The sequence below is a fragment of the Natrix helvetica genome (assembly GCF_964273705.1).
Source record: "Natrix helvetica genome assembly, chromosome: 3".
Lineage (NCBI taxonomy): Eukaryota > Metazoa > Chordata > Lepidosauria > Squamata > Natricidae > Natrix > Natrix helvetica.
In genome coordinates, this window is record NC_138549.1 from 166427729 (window position 1) to 166451036 (window position 23308).

A 23308-nucleotide genomic window follows, 5' to 3' on the forward strand; every position below is an offset into this window, starting at 1 on the left:
CTTGTTCTACCCTCAGGTGCCTTGGAGAATAGTTTGACTCCCTCTTCTTTGTGGCAACCCCTGAGATATTGGAAGACTGCTACCATGTCACACCAGTCCTTTTTTTCATTAAACTAGACATACCCAGTTCCTGCAACCGTTCTTCATATGTTTTAGTCTCCAGTCCCCTAATCATCTTTGTTGCTCTTCTCTGCACTCTTTCTAGAGTCTCCACATCTTGGTGACCAGAAATGAATGCAGAATTCCAAGTGTGGCCTTACCAAGGCATTATAAAGTGGTATTAACCCTTCACGTGATCTTGATTCTATCCCTCTGTTTATGCAGCCTAGAACTGTGTTGGCTTTTCTGGCAGCTGCTGCACACAGCTGGCTCCTATTTAAATGGTTGTCCACTAGGACTCCAAGATCCCTTTCACCGTTACTACTATTGAGCATGGTACCACCTATACTGTACCTGTGCATCAGTGTTAAAAGGAAGTGGGGTTTGCTCTTTGTTTATATACAGTACATCAAGATTTATACTAACTAGAACAACAACCAAGCAGTAAACAATACCCCAATCAAGGAACTACCAACCCAGACAAACAGTAAACAGCCTCATCAAGGAACCACCAAGAATATTTCCATCAACACTAAGACGGAATTGAACAAGCCACTCGTGTATAAACAGAGCAAATCAACGAGTCACCTTTTTTTTTCGTGCATGGATTTGAAAAGGTGAACAAAATTAAGTCTATAAATTCCATGGAATATCAGAAGAATGTAGGATTTCTGGAATCTACACACGTCCGTTCAAGAGCTTACTCTCCTCAAAAGAAAGTTACTCCTCAGTAACTCACGGGGTGCAGCAACTAGGAGCATAGGGCAGCAGAAGGGAGGACTTTTTGCTTCCATGAAACTGCTGTGACAAATCGCAAAGACACATTGAAATGGTAATTTTTCTGAATGACTCAATCATCAGTTTAAAAGCATGAAAAGGTTGGAGGGGGCCTGTAGCATAGTTTTCTCATCTATTGGGACATGCCTCAGTGGTGATTTAATTAGAAGTAACTGAAATGGTTTATCTAAAACTGCTGTGTGTTAGGAATCCAAGCGTTACAGTTTCATATCAATAGCATTTGTTGATTAATATTTTAAAGCCCCTCTTTTTTATTAATTGCTTCCTCTAGTTAAGGTATTTTCTGACTTTTCAGAGATGCTTAACACTCCAGCTTGTTCTTTATTTCTTATTTTATTTTGGCCTCATATTATCTCCCTTGGCTAAAATAATACTAAACCAAGGACACGAAACCACCAATTTTAGTGAAATATTGTTATCATGAGCTGTTAGTGTAGGGACATCATATTGGAGCTGCAGAATATGGGTATACAAGGGACTCCACATTTTAAAAATATTGTTTCTGCAAAATTGGTGTTTGGGGATGTATTTGCATTTTGACATCATCGCCTCTTTCTGCAAAAAAATGTTCATCCTTTCAGGAATGGATCTGTTTTCCTTTCCCATTTCAAGTTTTGTCCAAATTATTACTTTTTGTTACTGCTTCTCTAGTCAACTGTTGTTGTTTTTGTACATGTACTCAACTTCATTCCAGTTCTTTTCAGTGTCAAAACTTTTTCAATCTCTCGCTTTTGGGTGGACATACAACACTTGCGTTTATTTGGACTTAGTCCTGATCCTTTCCTCCTGTCATTAATCTGTTCAGATTATTTGCAGGAATATAAGGATTCCAGATGATTCCAGAAGGGACCCAGTGGCTCAGTGGCTAAGACACTGAGCTTGTTGATTAGAAAAGTCGGCAGTTCAGTGGTTTGAATCCCTAGCGCCGCATAACAGAGTGAGCTCTCGTTACTTGTCCCAGCTTCTGCCAACCTGGCTGTTCGAAAGCATGCAAATATGCAAGTAGAAAAATAGGAACCACCTTTGGTGGGAAGGTAACACCGTTCCATCCACCTTTGGTGTTTAGTCATGCCGGCCACATGACCACAGAGACGTCTTCAGACAGCGCTGGCTCTTCGGCTTTGAAACGGAGATGAGCACATAGAGTCGGGAACGATTAGCACCTATGTGCAAAGGGAACCTTTACCTTAAGGATTCCAGACTGGTTGCTCTCTTAACTCCATCCTTGACTCTTAACTAGCAATAAGTTCTTACTGATTTCTGATTCAGGGCTAATTCATGTGGCATTAAATGGGGCTGGCTGCAGTTCGGTGGAGCAACCTTTAAGCAGCCTCCTTTAGCAAGAATTCTATGCTGCTGTAAGGTGTTGCCATGTTAAACGCCATTTCCTCTAGTGAGAGATTTCTGTAGCCTAGGATGACCTTCCCTTGCAGCTGACTGGGAGGTTCACATTGCAATTTGCAAAACAGCAGCCGCCGGTTTCCGAGTTACTTTTGACAAAGAGACGACATCTGCCTTTACAGTGCCCTCGCTGGAGGCAAGACCAGAGCAGTCAATGGCCCTGAAAGTCCCAGGTTGTTTCAAGTGATAAATATCTAAGCGATGACCTCTGTACCTAGTGGCTGCTTTTTAGGGGTCATGCTGCAAAGAAAATGGAATAGAAAACTGCCAAGTGTAAATGAGAAGCAATGCTTGATCGCTTAGTTCTGTGATGCTAAGGGGGGGGGGGGGATAGTAAAATCTCTTTTAAGTTAAGCTTGACTTCTATTGTTTTCACAGACGGATCTTTACAGCAGAGGGAAAGTGATTTGTCATTGCCTTAGAATCATGGGATAGAGTAGAGTAGAGTAGAGTAGAGTAGAGTAGAGTAGAGTAGAATAGAACAGAACAGAACAGAACAGAACAGAATAGAATAGAATAGAATAGACAATTTTCCATATTGTTTCCAATATGGAATAGAATAGAACAGAAGTAGAACAGAAGTAGAATAGAATAGAATAGAATACAACAGAAGTAGAACAGAAGTAGAATAGAATAGAATGGAATGGAATGGAATGGCATGGCATGGCATGGCATGGCATGGCATGGCATGGCATGGCATGGAATGGGAATAGAATAGAATAGAATTCTTTATTGGCCAAGTGTGATTGGACATACAAGGAATTTGTCTTTAGTACATATGCTTTCAGTGTATATAAAAGAAAAGCAACATTCATCAAGAATCTTAAGGTACAACACTTAAGGACAGTCATAGGATGCAAATAAGCAATCAAGAAACAATCAATATAAATATAAATCATAAGGATACAAGTAACAAAGTTACAGTCATGCAGTCCTAAGTGGGAGGAGATGGGTGATAGGAACGATGAGAAGACTAATAGTAGTAGTAATGCAGCCTTAGTGAATAGTTTGACAGTGTTGAGGCTATTATTTAGTTAGCAGAGTGATGGAGTTTTGGGGGAAATTGTTCTTGTGTTTAGTTGTTCTGGTGTGGAGTGCTCTATAGTGCTGTTTTGAGGGTAGGAGTTGAAACAATTTATGTCCACAATGTGAGGGGTCTGTAAATATTTTCACAGCCCTATTTTTGGCTCATGCAGTGTACAGGTCCTCTTAGAGTTGGAAGGGACCTTGAGGTCTGCCCAAAGTAGGAGTCTTCATATCATCCCAGACAAAGGTTCTCTCATCTTTTTTTTTTTTTTTGGAAACCTTCAGTGATGGAAGTGCCCACAACTTCAGAAGGCAAAGTGTTCCATTGATTAATCAGGAAATTCATCCTTAGTTTGAGGTTGGATCTCCCTCTGATGATCTTCCACCCATTACTTCTTGTCCTGCCCTTGGGTGCTTTGGAGAACAAATGGACACACACCCTTCAATCATCTGGATCTGGATGAGGGGATAAATGGAGAACTCATCAAATTTGCAGATGACACCAAGAGCCAACACTCCAGAAGATAGGCTTAAGATACAGAAGGAACTTGACAAACTTGAACATTGGGCACTATCTAATAAAATGAAATTCAATGGTGAAAAGAATAAGGTTCTACATTTAGGCAAGAAAAACCAAATGCACAGGTACAGTATAGGTGGTACCTTGCTCAATAGTAGTAACTGTGAGAGGGATCTTGGAATCCCAGTGGACAACCATTTAAATGTGAGCCAGCTGTGTGCAGCAGCTGCTAAAAAAGCCAACATAGTTCTAGGCTGCATCAACAGAGGGATCAAGATCACGTGAAGTGTTAACACCACTATATAATGCCTCGGTAAGGCCACACTTGGAATACTGCATTCAGTTTTGGTCACCACGATATAGAAAAGATGTGGAGACTCTAGAAAGAGTGCAGAGAAGAGCAACAAAGATGATTAGGGGACTGGAGGCTAAAACATATGAAGAACGGTTGCCGGAACTGGGTATGTCTAGTTTAATGAAAAGAAGAACTAGGGGAGACATGATAGCAGTCTTCCAATATCTCAGGGGTTGCCACAAAGAAGAGGGAGTCAAACTATTCTCCAGGGCACCTGAGTGTAGAAGAAGAAGCAATGGGTGGAAGCTAATCAAGGAGAAAAGCAACTTAGAACTGAAGAGAAATTTCCTGACAGTTAGAACAATTAGTGGAACTACTTGCATCCAGTAGTTGTGAATGCCTCAACACTGGAAGTCTTTAAGAAGATGTTGGATAGCTGAAATGGTATAGGGTTTCCTGCCTAGGCAGGGGGTTGGACTAGAAGACCTCCAAGGTCTCTTCCAACTCTGCTATCGTGTTGCATTATCTAGGTCATGGTTGCCCCAAAGGTGGTGTTCAAAAGACAACTGGATTTCCTTGTTGTTGTTTTTCTTGAAATAGTTTCACTTCTCATCAAGAAGCTTCTTCAGTTCTGCAAACCCAACTGAACTGAAGACGCTTCTTGGATGAGAAGCAAAACATTTGCCAGTTGCCTTTTGAACAGCAACCTTTGGGAAGGTGGTCCATTGAGACACCTAAATCTCTCGCACAGGTGTTGAGCCAGGTGTACTGCCTATCCTGTCCTTGTGCATCTGTGTTTTTTCTCTCTGCCTAAAGGCAGCACTTACTTGTCTTACCACTGAACTGCATCATGTTCGATACCCTTCCTTCAGGATAAATGTATTTATTTCCCACTCTCTTCTGAGGCTTTAGTATCCTCTGGTATTCTTCCTTCTAATTACAGACTCTGTTAGCTTATTAGCCATGGTTAGTAAGGATGGTTGGCTGGAAATGAATGCTGCATTGCTTCTTCCTTGAGGGGTCCTTGATGCTCTTTGAGCTTGGTTGTTTTCTTGCAGATATTTCATTACCCAAACTAGGGAACATCATCAGTGCCAGCCAAAATTCTCCTTTATTGCTTCTTCCTTGTGGACTCTACTCTGGGCTCTTGAAATGGTTATGGCTGATCAATAGCTGAGATCTTTTCAGTGCTTCATTGTTATAGCATCAGAAGACTGATGATAAGAACATACAGTGGATTAAAGCTGGGGTCCCTCGGTGTGACAGTCATCAACATGTGCTCAACTCTTGCTCTTGTCACCTTCCAAGTTTCAAGTGACTTTTTCTGTTCTATGTTTGATTACTGAGCTGTTTCTTAAAGTGGAATTCATTGCCATGATATCAGCAATAACCTCCAACCTGGATGGCTTCAAAAAGGGATTGAATAAATTCAGGGAGGACCCATCCATTGAAGGCTGTTGGGCTTGAAGACTTAGTATCCTATAGGGCAGGACTATCAAACTCATGGCCCAAGGACCAGATGCATCCTGCACTGGCCGCTCCCATGCCCGGTTTAATAAAGGGGAAAAAAGTTGTGATACATCACATGATGACTCTGTGACAACGCGAGTGTTGTGATCCGCCAGCAGCCTGCAGAGCTCGCAGCAGAGTTGGATAGTGAGGAGGTTGGGGAGGAACATGGGCCAGTCCTGGAGTCTGGGGAAGACTTGGACTATCAGAAAGGGGGCCAGGGCCATCTGGTAGTGATGTGTTGCCTCCGGAGTCTGACATCAGCGAGGCAAAAGAACAGTGTGAGCCTGTTCCCACTGTGCACATGCACAGAGCTTCCAGAAGGCAAGAACAATTAAGAGAAAAAGGGCAATTTGGGAGTAAGGCTTGGAGATTTTGGCCCTTCCCATAAGACATAAAAGAGGAGCAAACAGACGTGAGCCTTTGCAAGAAGCAATTTTGTTCATTGTGGTCGGTTCAAACTCTGAGAAGCTCCGTTAGACTCTGTGCTCCATTTGGCCTTGCAAAACTAATTGACTATTAGGTCTCTGGCAGCGTTTCAAGGGAGATAAAGGTGGGTGCTTATCAGCATTACTCTGAAAGACTGTGGCAGACATCTGTCGGACTCTTCACAGACTGTTTGTGAATCATTATGGGCTGTGAATGACTATAATTCACAGCCATTTAAATAAAAGAGGGTTTTGGGGACTAAGCATGTGGTTTATGCTTTATCAGGAAGCCTAGGTCAGAACAGCGAGTTTGACACCCCTGCTACAGGGTTTATGCCTTTAAATTCTACTTCAATATGTGTCTGCAGAAGACTCTGTTGAAGTTCAGCATTGCAAGTATTCCCACTGACTGAACAGGTTGCAGATCTTTTGATGAAAACAGATCAATTTTTACTATATTTCATTTTTGACAGCAGATGAGAAAGATAAATTCACACACACACACACACACACACCAGCTCCACTTTAGAGAGCCATGTCAGTCTATGGTGGCAAAAAAAAATCAGAAAATTGGTAGTCCCTTTTTTGACCAACAACTGTCATTGATCATTTTACGGGGATCGTTTTATCCTCCATGGGGATGTTGTAACAATTGTAAGTGTGGAAAGCAGTCATAAATCACTTTTTTTTCAGAATAACAGAGTTGGAAGGGACCTTGGAGGTCGTCTAGTCCAGCCCTCTGCTTAAGCAGGAGACCCTATACTATTTCAGACAAGCGACTGTACAGACTCTTCTTAAAAACCTCCGGTGATGAAACGCCCACAATGTCTGAAGGGAAGCTGTTCCACTGTTTAATTGTCCTCACTGTTAGGAAGTGACTCTTCAATTCCAGGTTGATTCTCTCCTTAATTAGTTTCCATTCATTGTTTCTTTTCCTGCCCTCTGGTGCTTTGGAAAATAAATTGGCTGCCTCTTCTTTGTGGCAGCACCTCAAATATTGGAAGACTGCTATCATGTCACCCCTAGTCCTTCTTTTCATTGGACTAGCCATACCCAAGTCCTGGAATTATATATGATTCACAATTTAGTGTGGTTGTAAGTTTTGAAGTGTCATTCAATGAATGGTTGTAAATCAAGGATTACCTGTATCGCTTTGGGAAGAAACCACATTGCAAAAAAAAAAAATGCTTGTTCCTAAGAAATTTTCTTTTCAATAGGAATAGTTCTCCATAGATTTGCGCTTAGCAGAGGGAAAGAATAAAACACTATTTTACACCATGCATTCTTGTCTCTTTTGTTTCCAGAAAGTTCAGCAATACACAGTCATCGTTCAGGCCACCGATATGGAAGGGAACCTTAACTACGGTCTCTCGAACACAGCGACAGCAATCATTATGGTGACAGATGTGAACGACAACCCACCCGAATTCACTACCAACAGCGTAAGTATCAACACATCAGCGCAATGATCTATGGACACATACAACATGTTTGTAATTCATGGGCATTTGATATGGCTTATCTCTTGTTTGCTGGCTTGCCAGATAGGGAGCACTTGACAGATAGAGAGCGGAGTAGCGGAGACTTTCAGCAAATAAAAATGGAGAGAGGCTGTGGGGAAAAATGATTCATGACCAAAGACCGCTTTGTTCTGAGGCAATGAAAAATGGCGGGAAGGAGCCAGCGGAGGGAGAGCGCCAAAAAACTATCGCAGGCTTGGCCTCTCTGTGACAAGAGGCTGATTCTTCCTCTCAGGGTGTTTGCCCAGAAGATATCAATATTACCTTTGAACTCTTCTCTTTTGCACAGTGTGTGTGAATGGCTGAAACTCATTGGTGCAAGTTATTGAAATGCCAGGCCAAAGCAAAGCACAACAGCTTTAGCCAGGGGAAGCTTTAGTTCGTGCTGCACAGGTTTGAGACAACCAACATTTTATTTATTTATTTTATTAATTTATTTTAGTTATTTTATTTATTGTTTTTATTTTATTTATTTTATTTATTTATTTATGTTTTTAATTTATTTTATTGTTTTTATTTTATTTATTGTTTTATTTTATTTATTTTATTTATTGTTTTTATTTTATTTTTTATTTATTTATTTATTTATTTATATTTATTTATTTATTTATTTATTTATTTTGGTTTGTCAAGCATGTATGAGAAAACAAGTATAAGTGTGAATATAACATATAAACATATTATAAGCAGGTATACGTATATACCAGTGGTGGGTTGCAAATCCCATGAGGGCGGTGTCCTCATGGATGCGCGCAGCGCACGCATCCATCTTCGCGCCTCTGTGACTCTCTGCGATGCTCCAGCTGCTCCGTGAAGTGTCGCGCAGGTGCTGTACATGCCATGCGCCTGCGCAGAAGCACAGAAGCCTTTAAACACCGGTAAGGAGCTCGGGCGGGCGGATGGCCCCTCTGGAGCACTGGAACAGTATCCGGTGCTCCGGGCTGGCTCCGGTAGGCCCGTACCAGGGCATACTTCCTGCAACCCACCACTGGTATATACATAAGAAATGAGTACAAATAGATGGGAACAGTAGAACAGGGACGGTAGGCATGCTGGTGCGCTTATGCACACCCCCTTTATGGACGTCTTAAGAATAGGGTAAGGTCCACGTTTAAGGTTGAAACTTAAGGTTTCAGGAAGTAACAACGGAGTCAGATAGAGGGTTCCAGGCATTGATCACTGTTGCTGAAGTCATATTTTCTGCAATCGCCTTTGGAGCAGTTTACTTTGAGTTTGTATCTATTGTTTGCCTGTGTATTATTGCGGATGAAGCTGAAGTAGTCATTGACAGGTAGGATGTTGTAGCAGACAATTTTGTGTACTACGCTTAAGTCAGACCATAGGCGGCATAGTTCTAGGTTATCCAGGTCCAAAATTTGAAGCCTAGTGGCATATTGTGAGCAGAGGAGTGGAGGACTCTTCTGATGAAATACCTTTGGACTCGCTCAATTGTATTAACGTCCATTATAGAGTGTGGATGGGAACAAAATTGTTCTGAAAGTAGTACATCAATGCTCTAAGTAAACCTGTCACTTCATTGGCTCTTACTATGGAGTGCAAAACCATTCCTTTTGTGTCAATCTGAACTTCCTTGAGTATGTAGTGCTTGCAGTAATTTGGAAGGTGAGATGGCAAGAAGTTTCAAATGAGAGGTTAGCAAAGATTAAAGAAGTTGCCTTACTTCTTTTATTGGAGTGAAATGTGGTGACATCTAGTGGTTATGATTTTTTTCATATTTACTGTATGTTCACACATTCTTGTCAAAGAAGATACTGCAGGAATACATAGAAATTAAAATGTTTATCAAGGGTCTGTAGGAATCCAAGTACTTCTTGGGTGTAATGTAAGGAACGTTTACTCTTGCTAGTATTTAGACATGATATTTTTTATTGCAATTAGACAATGGGAGAAGAGGAAGGAAGGAAGGAAGGAAGGAAGGAAGGAAGGAAGGAAGGAAGGAAGGAAGGAAGGAAGGAAGGAAGGAAGGATCTACAAAATTAAAAAGGACAATTTATATCAAATGTACAAATATTAGTCTTACTCAACTGGTAGTATGAATTTAAATAATGCCTGTGTCTTAGAAAACAACAAATATTTTTAACATGAATTTTACTGCTTTCAGTGTAAAATGTATAGCTAATTATTTCAAATATTGAAAATCTGAAGTCTCCTCTGTGGTATTTTGAGACACCTTATCCCATTATCCCAGCCCCTAAAGATCTCTGTCTTTCTCAATTAACTTTCAATTATTTACTTTCCATAGAAAATATCTTGCCTGATCAAGCAATCATTAGACATTGTTTTATGTTTGCACGTAAGGGGTAATGGAATGCTGGCTTCCACTATCAGAATGACACCAAATAAAATTCCTAGGAATACTTTATACAATTAAAAAAGTGTACAGAGATTCTCAGTCATCCTGGTCATGGTTGTCCCAAAGGTGCTTTTTCTTTTTCTTTGAAGACATTTCGTTTCTCATCCAAGAAGCTTCTTCAGCTCTGACTGGATGGTGGGGATTGGAAGGATTTATGAGTGTTAATACCACTTTATAAGGCCTTGGTAAGGCCACACTTGGAATACTGCATCCAGTTTTGGTCGCCACGATGTAGAAAAGATGTGGAGACTCTAGAAAGAGTGCAGAGAAGAGCAAAAAGGATGATTAGGGGACTGGAGGCTAAAACAAATGAAGAATGGTTGCAGGAACTGGGTAGGTCTAGTTTAATAGAAAGAAGGACTATGGGAGACATGATAGCAGTCTTCCAATATCTCAAGGGTTGCCAAAAAGAAGAGGGAGTCAAACTATTCTCCAGGGCACCTGAGTGTAGAAGAAGAAGCAATGGGTGGAAACTAATCAAGGAGAGAAGCAACCTAGAACTAAGAAATTTCCTGGCAATTAGAACAATTAATCAGTGGAACAGCTTGCCTCCAGAAGTTGTGAATGCCCCAACACTGGAATGTCCAACCCCCCCATTTTTACATGCTTTTTTCGCCCTCCCCAGGCTCCAGAGGTATTATAGGAGCCTGAGGAGGGTGAAAACAGCCTCCCCCGCCCCCCCCCCCCCGGACGCCCTCTGGAGGCGTTAGGGAAGCCTCCGGATGGTCCCTGAAGCCTTCGGAGCACTCAAAACAATTATCCAAGCAAACCGGAAGTGACTTCCGGTTTGCTCAGAGGGTCGTTTTGAGCGCTCCGAAGGCTTCAGGGACCGTTTAGAGGCTTCCCTGACGCCTTCGGAGCCCTCAAAACGACCCTCCGAGCAAACTGGAAGTGACTTCTGGTTTGCTCGGAGGGTCGTTTTAAGTGCTCCGAAGGCTTCAGGGACCGTCCGGAGGCTTCCCTGATGCCTTTGAAGCGCTCAAAACGACCCTCCGAGCAAACCGGACGTGACTTCCGGTTTGCTTGGAGGGTCGTTTTAAGAGCTTCAAAGGCTTCAGGGACCGTCCGGAGGCTTCCCTGACGCCGGAGGGTGTCCGGGGAGGCTGTTTTCCCCCTCCCCAGGCTCCTATAAAGCCTCTGGAGCCTGGGGAGGGCGAAAAATGGCTTTAAAAAAGGGTGAATTCAGCTGGCCAGCATGCGCATGCGCTCTGGCCAACTGACAGGGCAGCGCCTCACGTGCCCTGACAAATGGCTCCGCGTGCCACCTGTGGCACGTGTGCCATAGGTTCACCATCACTGGTATAGGGTTTCCTGCCTTGGCAGGGGGTTGAACTAAAATGCCTCCAAGGTCCCTTCCAACTCTGCTATTGTATAGTATTATTGTATGACCAGCTGTCTGCAAGGCGTATAAATCCTTCCAATCCCCACCATCCAGTCAGAGCTGAAGAAGCTTCTTGATGCGAAGTGAAACATCTTCAAAGAAAGAAAGGAAAAACAAGGAAGTCCAGCTGCCTCCTGAAAAAGACCTTTGGGATTTACATAATGCCCTTCAGCCTGTGATCTCAATGGGACACAATCAGTGGTGGGATTCAAATAATTTAACAACTGGTTCTCTTCCCTAATGATTTCTTCCAACAACCAGTTCACTAAACTGCTCAGAAAGCTAACAACCGGTTCTCCCAGAGTGGTGCGAACTGCCTGAATCCCATCACAGGACACAATAGCATTCTCCCAAAACCTGAAAACCTACCACAGAGAAAAGGGCAGACCCCTACTCCTTCTTATCACAGAGACCACCTTAAATTACAAAATTAAAGATTTTGGTTGAAGGTTCATACTAACTTTCTTTACAGTGAGGGCAGTTATATAGTGGAATCAATTATAATTCTGTCCTGTTAAAGGTTTTCAAGGAAAGATTGGACAGTCAACTGTTAGGGAAGCACTAGGCACAGGAAGTCCTCAACCACAGTTGTGCCCAAAATTTCTGTCCATAAGTGAAACATTTATTAAGTGGTTTCCCCCCCCCCCATTTTATGACTTTTCTCACCATAGTTATTAAGTTAGCTATGTTATTAAGTTGTTTAGTAACATGGCCATTAAGTGAATCTGGCTTTGCTTGTGATCACCTGACTCCTCAACGCTGCAACCGTCATAAATATGAGTCAGTTGCCGAGCTTCCAAATTTTGATTATATGACCATGAGGGTTGCCGCAACAGATGTAATTTTTTCAGTGCCGTAATAAATTTGGACGGTCACTAAATGAATGGTTATAAGTTGAGGACTGCCTGTATACATAGTTTCACTGAGAAGAAATTTGGACGAGATCCTTCAAGACCTTCTCCAGATATTTGTCCAAGGCTGGCAGAAAACTTACCTGCACTGAGAAGGGGATATAGCTAGACCAGTGATGGCTAAACCTTTCTCATCGTGTGCCAAAAGTATGTACGCGTCAGTGGTGGGTTGCAGGCGGTACGCCCCACTACAGGCGTACCGGAGCCTGCCCGGAGCACTGGGTACCGTTCTGGTACGGTGCTCCGGAAGGCCCACCCGCGCTCCTTACCTGTCTTTAAAGTCTTCGGCACTTCCATGTATGTGCACAGTGCGTACTGCACCTGTGCGACGCTCCGCTGAGCAGCTGGAGCATCGCGGAGACTCATGGAAGCGCCGCTGGACAGTATGACGTATGCATGCATGCGCACGTATGCTGAGTGCATCCATGTGGATGATGCCAGGCCCGTTCCAACTGTATCAGTTGGAACAGGATCCAGAACCCACCACTGGTGCGCATACACACGACAGCACATGCATGCACCTGTACCCATAATGCAATGCATGTGCAACATCCCCCCATACCCCAGCCCCCCTCCACAAGCAGGCACAACCTCTTGTGCCCCCCTCCAAATGCACTTGCAACCCCACTTGCCCCATTTTGGGCCTAGTAAGCCTCCATGCGGCCTCCTGGGACCAAAAACGGGCCACCGGGAGGATACTACACCTCTCCCGCACCCCGTTATGGGCCTAGTAGGCTTCCCTGCAGCCTCCTGGGACCAAAAACAGGCCACAGGAGGGACACACTGCACCCCTTGTTCACCCCCTGTGCATGTGTACGTGATCATCGCACATGCATGTGCAACCCAAAAATCAGCTGGTCGGCAGGAGCCGTGCACACATGTGCAGTGGAGCTGAGCTTTGGCGACAGCTCGCGTGCCTGCCGAATGTCAGCATTCCAAATATCATCCAAAATTAAATCAGAGACCAAGACAAAGTATTGGTCTAAGTCCCAATTTATTAAGAGAGACATGTTGGCACATCTGTGGAAAACCTGAATGTGAAAGCGTCCTGGGTTTTCCACCCGGTTGAAAGTTCATGATCTTGCTCCCACACCCACAAGTCCATCACATGGTCCAATCTTCCTCTGCCACACACGCATTTCCACCCATCTAGTTCCGGTCAGGCTCAGAGGTGCGGAGACAAAGGATGACCTTGGGCTTCTAGAAAGGAATGTTTTATTTTGGCAACAACACATTCTACTCCTTACTATTCCCCCTCCCAATTACCCCACTAATATAACAACATAGCAAAATAATAGAGAGTGTGGCAGGCCAAAGATCCTAAAAGGAATATGACTGCAGGCCTGAAACCGAGAGGTCTCTGTGTGCCACAGGTTCGCCTTCACGGGGCTAGACCGATGCTTCTCAAACTTGGCAACTTGAAGATGTGTGGCTTTCAACTCCCAGAATTCCTCGGCTGGCACCCATGCATGATATTACAGCTTGATGGCTGGGGAATTCTGGGAGTTGAATTCCACACCTCTTCAAGTTGCCACAGTTGGGAAACCTTGACTTAGACTATGTGGAATATTATCACGTAAAGCGCTAATAAATTTAACGTTTCACTTTTCTCTGGACTAAAAATGCAGAGACTATCTTCTCAATAATGAATTCCTGCCACGAATCAATGCCTCCCAGCGCACAAGATTGGCAGTTCCATGCCCATATTATTTCGTTATTCTTGAAGCAAATAATGCAATTATTAAAACCGTAAGGAAAACATAGGGAGGTTTTAGAAACAAAATATTATCATTGGACAAGCAGCCCTAGGATGGAGTAGACCTATTGACCTTCAACAGGTCAATAGGTCTACTCAGATGGAGACCATCTGAGAATGCTGACTTGATATTCATGAAAGAAACTTGTTCAGGAGATAAATATGTTAAATCAATGGAAAAACAAAGGAAATTTTGATTTTAGGCTCAGCATAAGGGTGTCAGAATGGGCAATGTTAGGCTTGGTCAATTCTTCTTGCATTCAATGGATCAACACAAAGCTTCCCAATTAGCTTCTCACAAATAAAGGCAATGAGGGAAACCTTGGTAAGGCCACACTTGGAATATTGCATCCAGTTTTGGTCACCACAATATGAAAAAGATGTTGAGACTCTGGAAAAAGTGCAGAGAAGAACAACAAAGATGATTAGGGGGCTGGAGGCTAAAACATACGAAGAATGGCTGCAGGAATTACGTGTGTTTAGTGAAAAGGAGTAGGGCTAATGTGATAGCCGTGTTCAACGAATTAAGGGCCTGCCACAAAGAAGAAGCAATCCAACTATTCTCCAAAGCACCTGAAGGCAGGACAATACACAATGGGTGGAAACTAACCAAGGATAGAAGAAGCTTAGAACTAAGGAGAAATTTCCTGATAGTTACTAAAATTAATCAATGGAACAACTTGCCTCCAGAGGTTGTAGATACTCCAACACTGGAAATTTTTCAGAAGACATTGGACAACCATTTGTCTGAAATGCTATAGCAGTGATGGCGAATCTATGGCACGTGTGCCACAGGTGGCACGCGGAGCCATTTGTCAGGGCATGTGAGGCGCTGCCCTGTCAGCTGGCCAGTGCGCATGTGCGCGCTGGCCAGCTGAGTTCACCCTTTTTTAAAGCTGTTTTTCACCCTCCCCAGGCGCCAGAGGCTTTATAGGAGCCCGGGGAGGGCAAAAAGAGCCCCTCGCCCCCCTGGAGGCCCTCCGGAGGCTTCATGAGCTTCCCTGAAGCCTCCGAAATGCAAAAAAATGGCCCTATGGGCAAACCGGAAGTTCGGGAACGGACTTCCTGTTTGCTCGAAGGTTCATTTTGATTGCCCCGGAGGCTTCAGGGAAGCCTCTTGACGGTCCCTGAAGCCTTCGGAGCGCTTAAAACGACCCTCCAAGCAAACCGGAAGTGCTTGGAGGGTCATTTTGAGCCCCCCGAAGGCTTCAGGGAAGCCTCCTGAAGGTCCCTGAAGCCTCCAGATGGCTTCTAGGGGGGGGAGGCTGTTTCCGCCCTCCCCATGCTCCTATAAATCAGTGACGTGCGGTGACGTTTATGACTGGTGAGGCTGGTGACGTCATCAAACCACGTGGTTGCTCCGATCGCAGGGGCGCAGCCCAAACGGAGAAATTTCTTCAGCTCCAGCCTCAATCAGCGCAGCCGCGGTCCCCTTCATCTTGCCTCAGGAAGGAGGGGAATGGGACCACGTGTGCAGGGGAAGGGGATCGCGGCTCTGCTAATCTGAGGCTGTGCGCTGAGGAGCCGCCTGCACACGTGGTCCCATTCCCCTTGCAAGGATCCCGGGCTCGCCCGATGTAAAAAATGCCTAGGTACCGTGTTTCCCCGAAAATACAACCTGTCCCGCACTCACTGACCTAGCGTTATCCTGAAAGCGCCAAGTTACAGGAGCCGGGGGTGGGGGGAGCGCTCACGTTGCTTGCCGCCTTCGGTATACCGCTAGGTTGGGGAGTGGCGTTCTGTCCGGCCAGAGGGGAGAGTTGCCGGGCGGCTGCTCTCTTGTGAACTGGCTCCCGAAGAGCCGGGCACAGCCTCAGGGGCGAAGCAGCCATGAGGTAACCATGCTCACAAGCAGCCGCCCGGCAAATCCCCTCTCCAGCCGGGAAAAGCACCATTCACTGACCTGAGCAGCCGCCCGGCAAATCCCCTCTCCAGCCGGGAAAAGCGCCATTCACCAAGCCCTTGCGCAGTTCTCTCACATCACCGCCGCCCGCCGCTGCTACCCCCGCTGTTACCGCCGCTGTTGCTGCCCGCCGCCGCTCCCGCCGCTGCCCGCCGCTGCCCGCCGCCGCCCGCCGCCGCCCGCCGCTGTCCCGCTCCACTCCGTGCATAACATCCAAACTCCAAAACTTCCAGCATCGGCCGCTCTAGGAGTGCTCTCTATGGTGGGCCGGCTGCCGGACAGAGAGTTTTCCGGACAGAGTCTTCCAGCAGCCGGCCCACCATAGAGAGCACTCCTAGAGCGGGCGATGCTGGAAGTTTTGGACTTTGGAAGTTATGCGCAGAGCGGGGCGGCGGCGGGCGGCGGCGGGCGGCGGCGGTGGCAGGCGGCGGCGGTGGGTGCCGGGCAGCGGCGGCGGGTGGCGGCGGCGGGCAGCGGCGGCGGCGGGCAGCGGCGGCGGCGGGCGGCGGCGGGCGGCGGCGGCGGGCGGCGGCGGCGGCGGGCGGCGGCGGCGGCGGGCGGCGGCGGCGGGCGGCGGCGGCGGCGGCGGCGGGCGGCGGCGGCGGGCGGCGGCGGCGGCGGCGGCGGCGGCAGCGGCGGCGGCGGCGGCGGCGGCGGCGGCGGCGGCAGCGGCGGTAGCAGCGGCGGTAGCAGCGGCGGTAGCAGCGGCGGTGGCCTGGGAGAGCTGCGCAAGTGCTTGGTGAATGGTGCTTTTCCTGGCTGGAGAGGGGATTTGCCGGGTGGCTGCTCGTGAGCATAGTTACCTCATGGCTGCTTCGCCCCTGAGGCTGTGCCCGGCTCTTCGGGAGCCAGTTCACAAGAGAGCAGCCACCCGGCAACTCTCCCCTCTGGCCGGACAGAACGCCACTCCCCAACCTAGCGGTATACCGAAGGCGGCAAGCAACATGAGCGCTCCCCCCACCCCCGGATCCTGTAACTTGGTGCTTTCAGGATAACGCTAGGTCAGTGAGTGCGGGACAGGTTGTATTTTCGGGGAAACACGGTACCTAGGCATTTTTTGCATCGGGCGAGCCCGGGATCCTTGCAAGGGGAATGGGACCACGTGTGCAGGCGGCTCCTCAGCGCACAGCCTCAGATTAGCAGAGCCGCGATCCCCTTCCCCTGAACACGTGGTCCCATTCCCCTCCTTCCTGAGGCAAGATGAAGGGGACCGCGGCTGCGCTGATTGAGGCTGGAGCTGAGGAGCCTCCTGCACACGTCCCATTCCCCTTGCAAGGATCCTGGGCTCGCCCGATGTAAAAAATGGCGAGATCGGCATACTTGGGGCTGCTGCTGAGATGTCCAGGGAGGCTAAACCAAGCCGCGTGCCTCTCCCAGCCACTTTCACGGCTTCCTGGAGTAATTCTTTTTTATTTTCATGATGAGAGTGGTGAGGCTCCGCCTCCCCTGCCTCCAATGACCGCACGTCACTGCTATAAATCCTCTGGAGCCTGGGGAGGGCGAAAAAAGCATGTAAAAATGTGGAGGTTGTGCCTGTAGTGCGCACATGCGCACTGTGGGGTCGTGTATTGCATTATGGGTGTGGCACGCCCGCACACGACCCCCCTGCGCTCCCCCCATTTATGGCACGCAATCCAAAAAAGGTTCGCCATCGCTGTGCTATAGGGTTTCCTGCTTGAGCAGGGAGTTGGACTAGAAGACCTTAAAAGGCTCTTCCAACTCTATTATTCTGTTATAAGTTGGGTTCACTCAATGCCCATGTGATTCACTTAACTGCAGTGATTTGTTTAACATTGTTTTGCAAAAGAGCTTGCAAAATCAAGTGTGACTCACTTAACCCCTACCTTGCTTAGCAATAGAAATTCCCTCCTTACAAATTGTGATGCTAGATCAAGGACTATCTGTACAGCAAAGGCTTAACATTTTCTTAAAGGACAGACTGTAACTCCGAACTTGGTTTATTGTTCCAAGAACTGGTGATTTAGAATACTTGTGCACTGAGTTACTGCAGAGAAGATGCCCCCCTCCCAAACAATGGGAAGAGAGTGTTATGTCAGGAGCGGTGCCAGGAAAGAAAAAAAGAAAAGAAACCAAGGGCTCAAATTTGGCACTAAAGCCCCCGAAAGTGTCTCTCATCATGTTCTTAAATTATGTGTCAATCACAAAAGGTAGTTGGAGACTTAATAGCTTTAGGATAAAAATGTATAGCAAAAGGACACAACCAGGCATTGTTGCTACAGTCTGTGTGTTCCACAGCAGGGATTATTGCCTCGGTTCAAAGCAGGATGATGGGAGAGGAAATTGGAGGGCCAGAGGCATCCATGGAGGGTCAGAAAAGTCAACATGGCAGATGGCAGACACTCAACGGAAGCCTTGTTCATTTTGCTTCATGTGTTGGGTGTGTGCAGCAGGGGTGAGTTCCGGCTTCTTCTACTGTCGGTTCGCTCAGGGACGCGCTTTGGGTGTGGGTGTGCTTCGCACGTAGGCAAAAAATGCTTCTGTGCATGCGCAGAAGCAAAAAACAAGATGGCGGTGCCTACGGTGGCGTTGATAGAACCGGTTCAGGGGCATGGTTGGCTGAGTTACTACCTACTCGGCTGAACCAGTAGGAACCCACCTCTGGTGTGCAGCATAAATAAACATGCAATCATGGCAACCGTCTTGACATTTTTAACCTATCCAGAATGATGGTTAACTGGGAAGAACACAGAATAATACACGGGGAAATTTCTCCACATGGACTTGATTATGGACAGGGTGGTCTCCAACTGACAGCCATTTGTTTAGTGACCATTCGAAGCGCCAACGGCCCCCCAAAAAGTGACTTATGACTGTTTTTCACATTTAAAACAGTTGCAGCATCTCAGTGCTCGCAGGATCAAAATCCAGAAGCTTGGCAACTGGCATGTACTTATGACGGTTGCAGCGGCCTGGGTCACGTGATCACCTTTTGTGACCTTCTGAGGAGCAAAATCAACGGGGAAGCCAGATTCACTTAACAGCTGTATTCCTAACTTTAACAACTGCAGTGATTCACTTAACACCTGTGGCAAGAAAGGTCATTAAACAGGGCAAAACTCACTAAACAACTGCCTTGCTTAGCAATGAAAAGTTTGGCCTCGCTTGCGGTCCTAAGTCAAGTTATGTTATTCCTGTATATTCTTTTCACACAGGAAAATATAACGTCAGCGCAGATTCTGGCTCTGGATTATTGTCTTGGCTATGATTATAAATAGAAATAATTTAAAATATTTCCTATTGGGAGGAAGGGACAGCTCTTCATAAATGCCACAGTGCTAAATCAGAAATTCTGCAATCGAGAACAATCAATTTAAGGAATACTCTCTGAGCAGTGATGTGCCCGTGACTGATAATTTTGACAGGAATGATCGCCTGACTGAAGCCCCGAGTTTTAGTCATATCCCCACAGCTGTTTATCAAATAGAAAGTTATGCCTGCATAAGAAAGATAAAGAACTAATTATCTTATTACATAAATCTGTGCGCAACTATATCTCGCAGTCTGTGATGCTCAAAGAATTAAACCAGCTCAGGATTCATTTCTACCAACTTCTGATGAGCAACATATTAAATCCTATCTGCGCAATTATTTTCATTAAAGGAAAAAAAAATAACGAACTTTGTTTATATCTTGCCTCTTTTATAAGGAACAGCTAATGCTGGATTTCATTACTTAGAGATAGTTTAATTTGGGGGGGGAATATGATCAGATTTTGCTGCTGTGAGCTGGCAATAGATTCAGATGGTGAGGAGGTTGGGGAGGAACATGGGCCAGTCCTGGAGTCTGGGGAAGGCTCTGTGTCGGAGGCAGAGAGGGGGCCAAAGTCATATACCAGTTATCAGCTGCCTTCAGAGTCAGACATCAGTGAGACAGACGAACAGCTGGAGCCTGTTCCCAGTGTGCACATGCGCAGAATTGCCAGATGAAGGGAACAGCTAAAGAACAGGGGTCAACTTAGGAGTAAAGCCACAGGTGGACGATGAATGACCCCTTCCTAGAGGAAATAAAAGAGGAGCAAAAGGGGAGTGGAGTTTGCAGGAGACGATTAGTTTGCTTAATTGGTTCGTGACTCTCCGAGACTCCTTGCCAAGTTTTGCAGATATCGGCCTGGCAGCTCTCCAAGCCAGATAAGGTCTGTGACTATAAATCCACCCTTGAAAGACTTTGCTGGAGGTGAATGAGCAGAATTCACAGTAAATTAATAAAAGGGTTTTTTGTCGGGACAAGGAGTTTGCTTCATGCTCTTGGGAAGCCTCGGTCAGAACAGTTGCCTGTATTTAAAAGACAAAAGAAATAACCAGGAGTCAGGATCTGTGCTATATCCGTAGTCCTCGACCTATGACCACAATTGAGCCCAAAATTCCATTGCTAAGCAAGACAGTTGTTAAATGAGTTGTGCCCTTCCATGGGGGCATGTGACCATAGAAGTCTTATAGTCCAACCCCTTCCTCAAGGCAAGGAGGTTCAATCTTTCCTTGAAAACCTCCAATGATGGAGGACCCACAATTCCAGAGATACAAATTATTCCACTGATTAATTGTTTTGCCTGTCAGGAAATTACTCCTTAATTTTTTTTTTTTACTTTTATAGTTTTATTCATTTATAATATGCCATGCAAAAATAATACAAAAGCAAACATTTAGGAAACTAGGAAAGGGAAAAGGGAAGTGGATAGTGGGTGAAAGCAAGAAGAAAAAGAAGAAGAAGAAAAAAGGCACTGACTTCTGACTTCTTTGGTGCAGCAAAATTAGGCATTAGCATCTAACCTCAACTTTTTACTTTTTCTTAATAATAGAAACTAGCCATTTCTACAACAAATCTATCTAATCGGTAAAACCCAAAACCAAACTTTCTTTTTTTTTCCACCTCAAGCACAAAGTGGTTTCCAAGTAGAAATGAAAGTATTTGTATTTTTTTCTTTGATCAAAGCAGTAAATTTAGCTATCTCTGCTAACTCAGTTTTTGTAGCCATTCATCCATTGTGGGGATCTTCCATTTTTGTGTCTAGTGTAATCTTGATGGCATCAACATAGATAACATCAAATTTCCAATTTTTTTTCCAAGTCTTGTTCCATTAAACCCAAAAGAAAAGTCTATGGTTTTCTTCCTATATTCACTTTCAGAATGTTCTGTTTTATAATATGAATCCTACTCCAATATTTCTTTGCTTTTTCACACGTCCACCATAGATAATTAAAAAGTCCTTTCTTTACATTTACATTTCCAATGTTCATTTGAGGTACCTTTATACATTCTTGACAATTTATCTGGAGTTAAATACCAACAATACATCATCTTCTTTTAAAATATCATTTAATGCAAAGTTTAAACCTTTATTCCACATATTCTCCCGCTGTTCAGGCATTACATTATACCCAAAATCACTCCTTAATTCTAGGTTGGATCTCTTGTTAGCGAAGTTCCACCCATTACTTCTTGTCCTATCCTCAGGTGCTTTGTAGAATAAGTCAAATCCCTCTTCTCTATGACAGCCTCTCAAGTATTGGAAGACAATAATTATGTCCTCCCACCACCACCACCACCAATCCTTGTCTTCAATTCTTTGGATTTCCTCAATTCAAGATCAGGGGTAGGTTCAGGGGTGAGATTCTACCGGTTCGGACCAGTTCGAGCGAACCGGGAGCTCCGAAGATCAGCCGTGTGGGCACGCCCGCCCACTCCTGCGCTTCACCTACCTTTATCATCTCAGTTGAGTTGCGCGACAGAGTGGATTGCCGCAGTAATCCGGGAGGTAAGTCTTCTCTAAACTGCGAAGCCCGCGCTCAGAGAACCCGTAGGTCCCACCCCTGGTTGGGTTCCATCTGGCTTCTCGGAGCTTGGGGTGGAACGTGTGTCCCCTCTTATGCTTAGGATGTGGTTATTAGCCATCTGTGGATAGACATTTGAGGCAAACCAGTGTTTAATCAGAGAGAAGGGCATATCCCTGCCCAGCGACCGTTCACATGAAGTCTATTTTTATCGTATTCAATCAAGAACAATCAAGCAACCGGGAGGCAACGCCAACAAATTTGCATGATCAGACTTCTGTGTCTTAAATGTTAATTAAAAGTTAGCTTAAATTTGCCTACTGTGCAGAACTTTTTCTCTCTCTCTCTCTCTCTCTTTCTGTTTCTTTTTCTCTCCCTCCTCGCCTCTCTCTTTTTCCAGTAGCCCAACGTGAATAAAAAATACGATGCAGCCAGGCTGAAGTGTTTGTGTGATTAGCAGAGCGGTAGATTCTGGTGGGAGGAGGGAAGGAATAAAAACTCTGGCAATCAAGGCCTTTTTTTTTCAAAGTAAAAAAAAGAAAAAAGAAAGAAAAATGCTTGCCTGTTTGACTTCTCGGAGCCTTAGGAGGCCCCATTAAAAGCCACTTTAAATGTTGCCCTTTGGCACTGCTTTGAGGTAGTCCTGCCGAGCATCGAAGCCAAAGCAAGAAAGGAGCTGCTTAAAAGCCACCCCGGGTTGTAGATAACCATTTCTTCCTAGTTATTGCTATGCTTAATCACCAATTGGACTCTCTTTATCTGAATCTGGAGGTAAAGGGACACCCGGGCTGTGGGAAGGCTGCAGAGAGGAATTGTGTTAAGGACCAAAGGGAAAAGCCACGTAGTTGTTCTGACCGAGGCTTCCCAAGAGTATGAAGCAAACTTCTGGTCCCGACAAAAATCCCTTTTATTAATTTATTGTGAATTGTGCTCATTCACATCCAGCAAAGTCTTTCAAGGGAGGATTTACAGTCACAGACCTTATCTGGCTTGGAGAGCTGCCAGGCCGATATCTGCAGAACTTGGCAAGGAGTCTCAGAGAGTCACAAAACAATTAAGCGAACTAATTGTCTCCTGCAAACTCCATTCCCCTTTCGCTCCTCTTTTATTTCCTCTGGGAGGGGCCATTCATTATCCACCTGTGGCCTTACTTCCAAGTCGACTGCTGTTCTTTAGCTGTTCCCTTTGTCTGGCAACTCTGCGCATGCACACACTAGGAACAGGCTCCAGCTGTTTGTCTGCCTCACTGATGTATGACTCTGAAGGCAGCTGATAACTGGCACATGGCTCTAGCCCCATCTCTGCCTCTGACACAGAGCTCTCATCAGAGCCTTCCCCAGACTCCAGGACTGGCCCATGTTCCTCCCCAACCTCCTCACTTTCCGAATCTGCTGGCAGCTCCGCTTGCTGCTGGTGGGCCACAACAGCAGTCATATTCGGAGGTTGTGTTTGATTCACATTTGTTAATGCTTAAACAAAAACTTGGAAGCAAGATGGTTGGGCTGGTGGTGAGCTTCCCAGAGAACCCAAAGCTATGGGAGTTGGAACAGAAAGGATGCTATTCACACAACCCATTCAGCCCAGGGACTAAATTAATC

At 45.5% G+C, this 23308-nt stretch overlaps 1 protein-coding gene across 3 annotated transcripts in view; it reads left to right on the forward strand.

Moving 5' to 3' along the window:
* CDH4 (cadherin 4) overlaps positions 1-23308 on the forward strand; it is a 1160485-nt gene that overhangs the window by 1052999 nt on the left and 84178 nt on the right. For all 3 annotated transcript variants that reach the window (XM_081948625.1, XM_081948626.1, XM_081948627.1), the window contains one exon: positions 7381-7518. In XM_081948625.1, coding sequence (XP_081804751.1) covers positions 7381-7518 — 138 coding nt within the window. The remainder of the gene's footprint in view (positions 1-7380; positions 7519-23308) is intronic.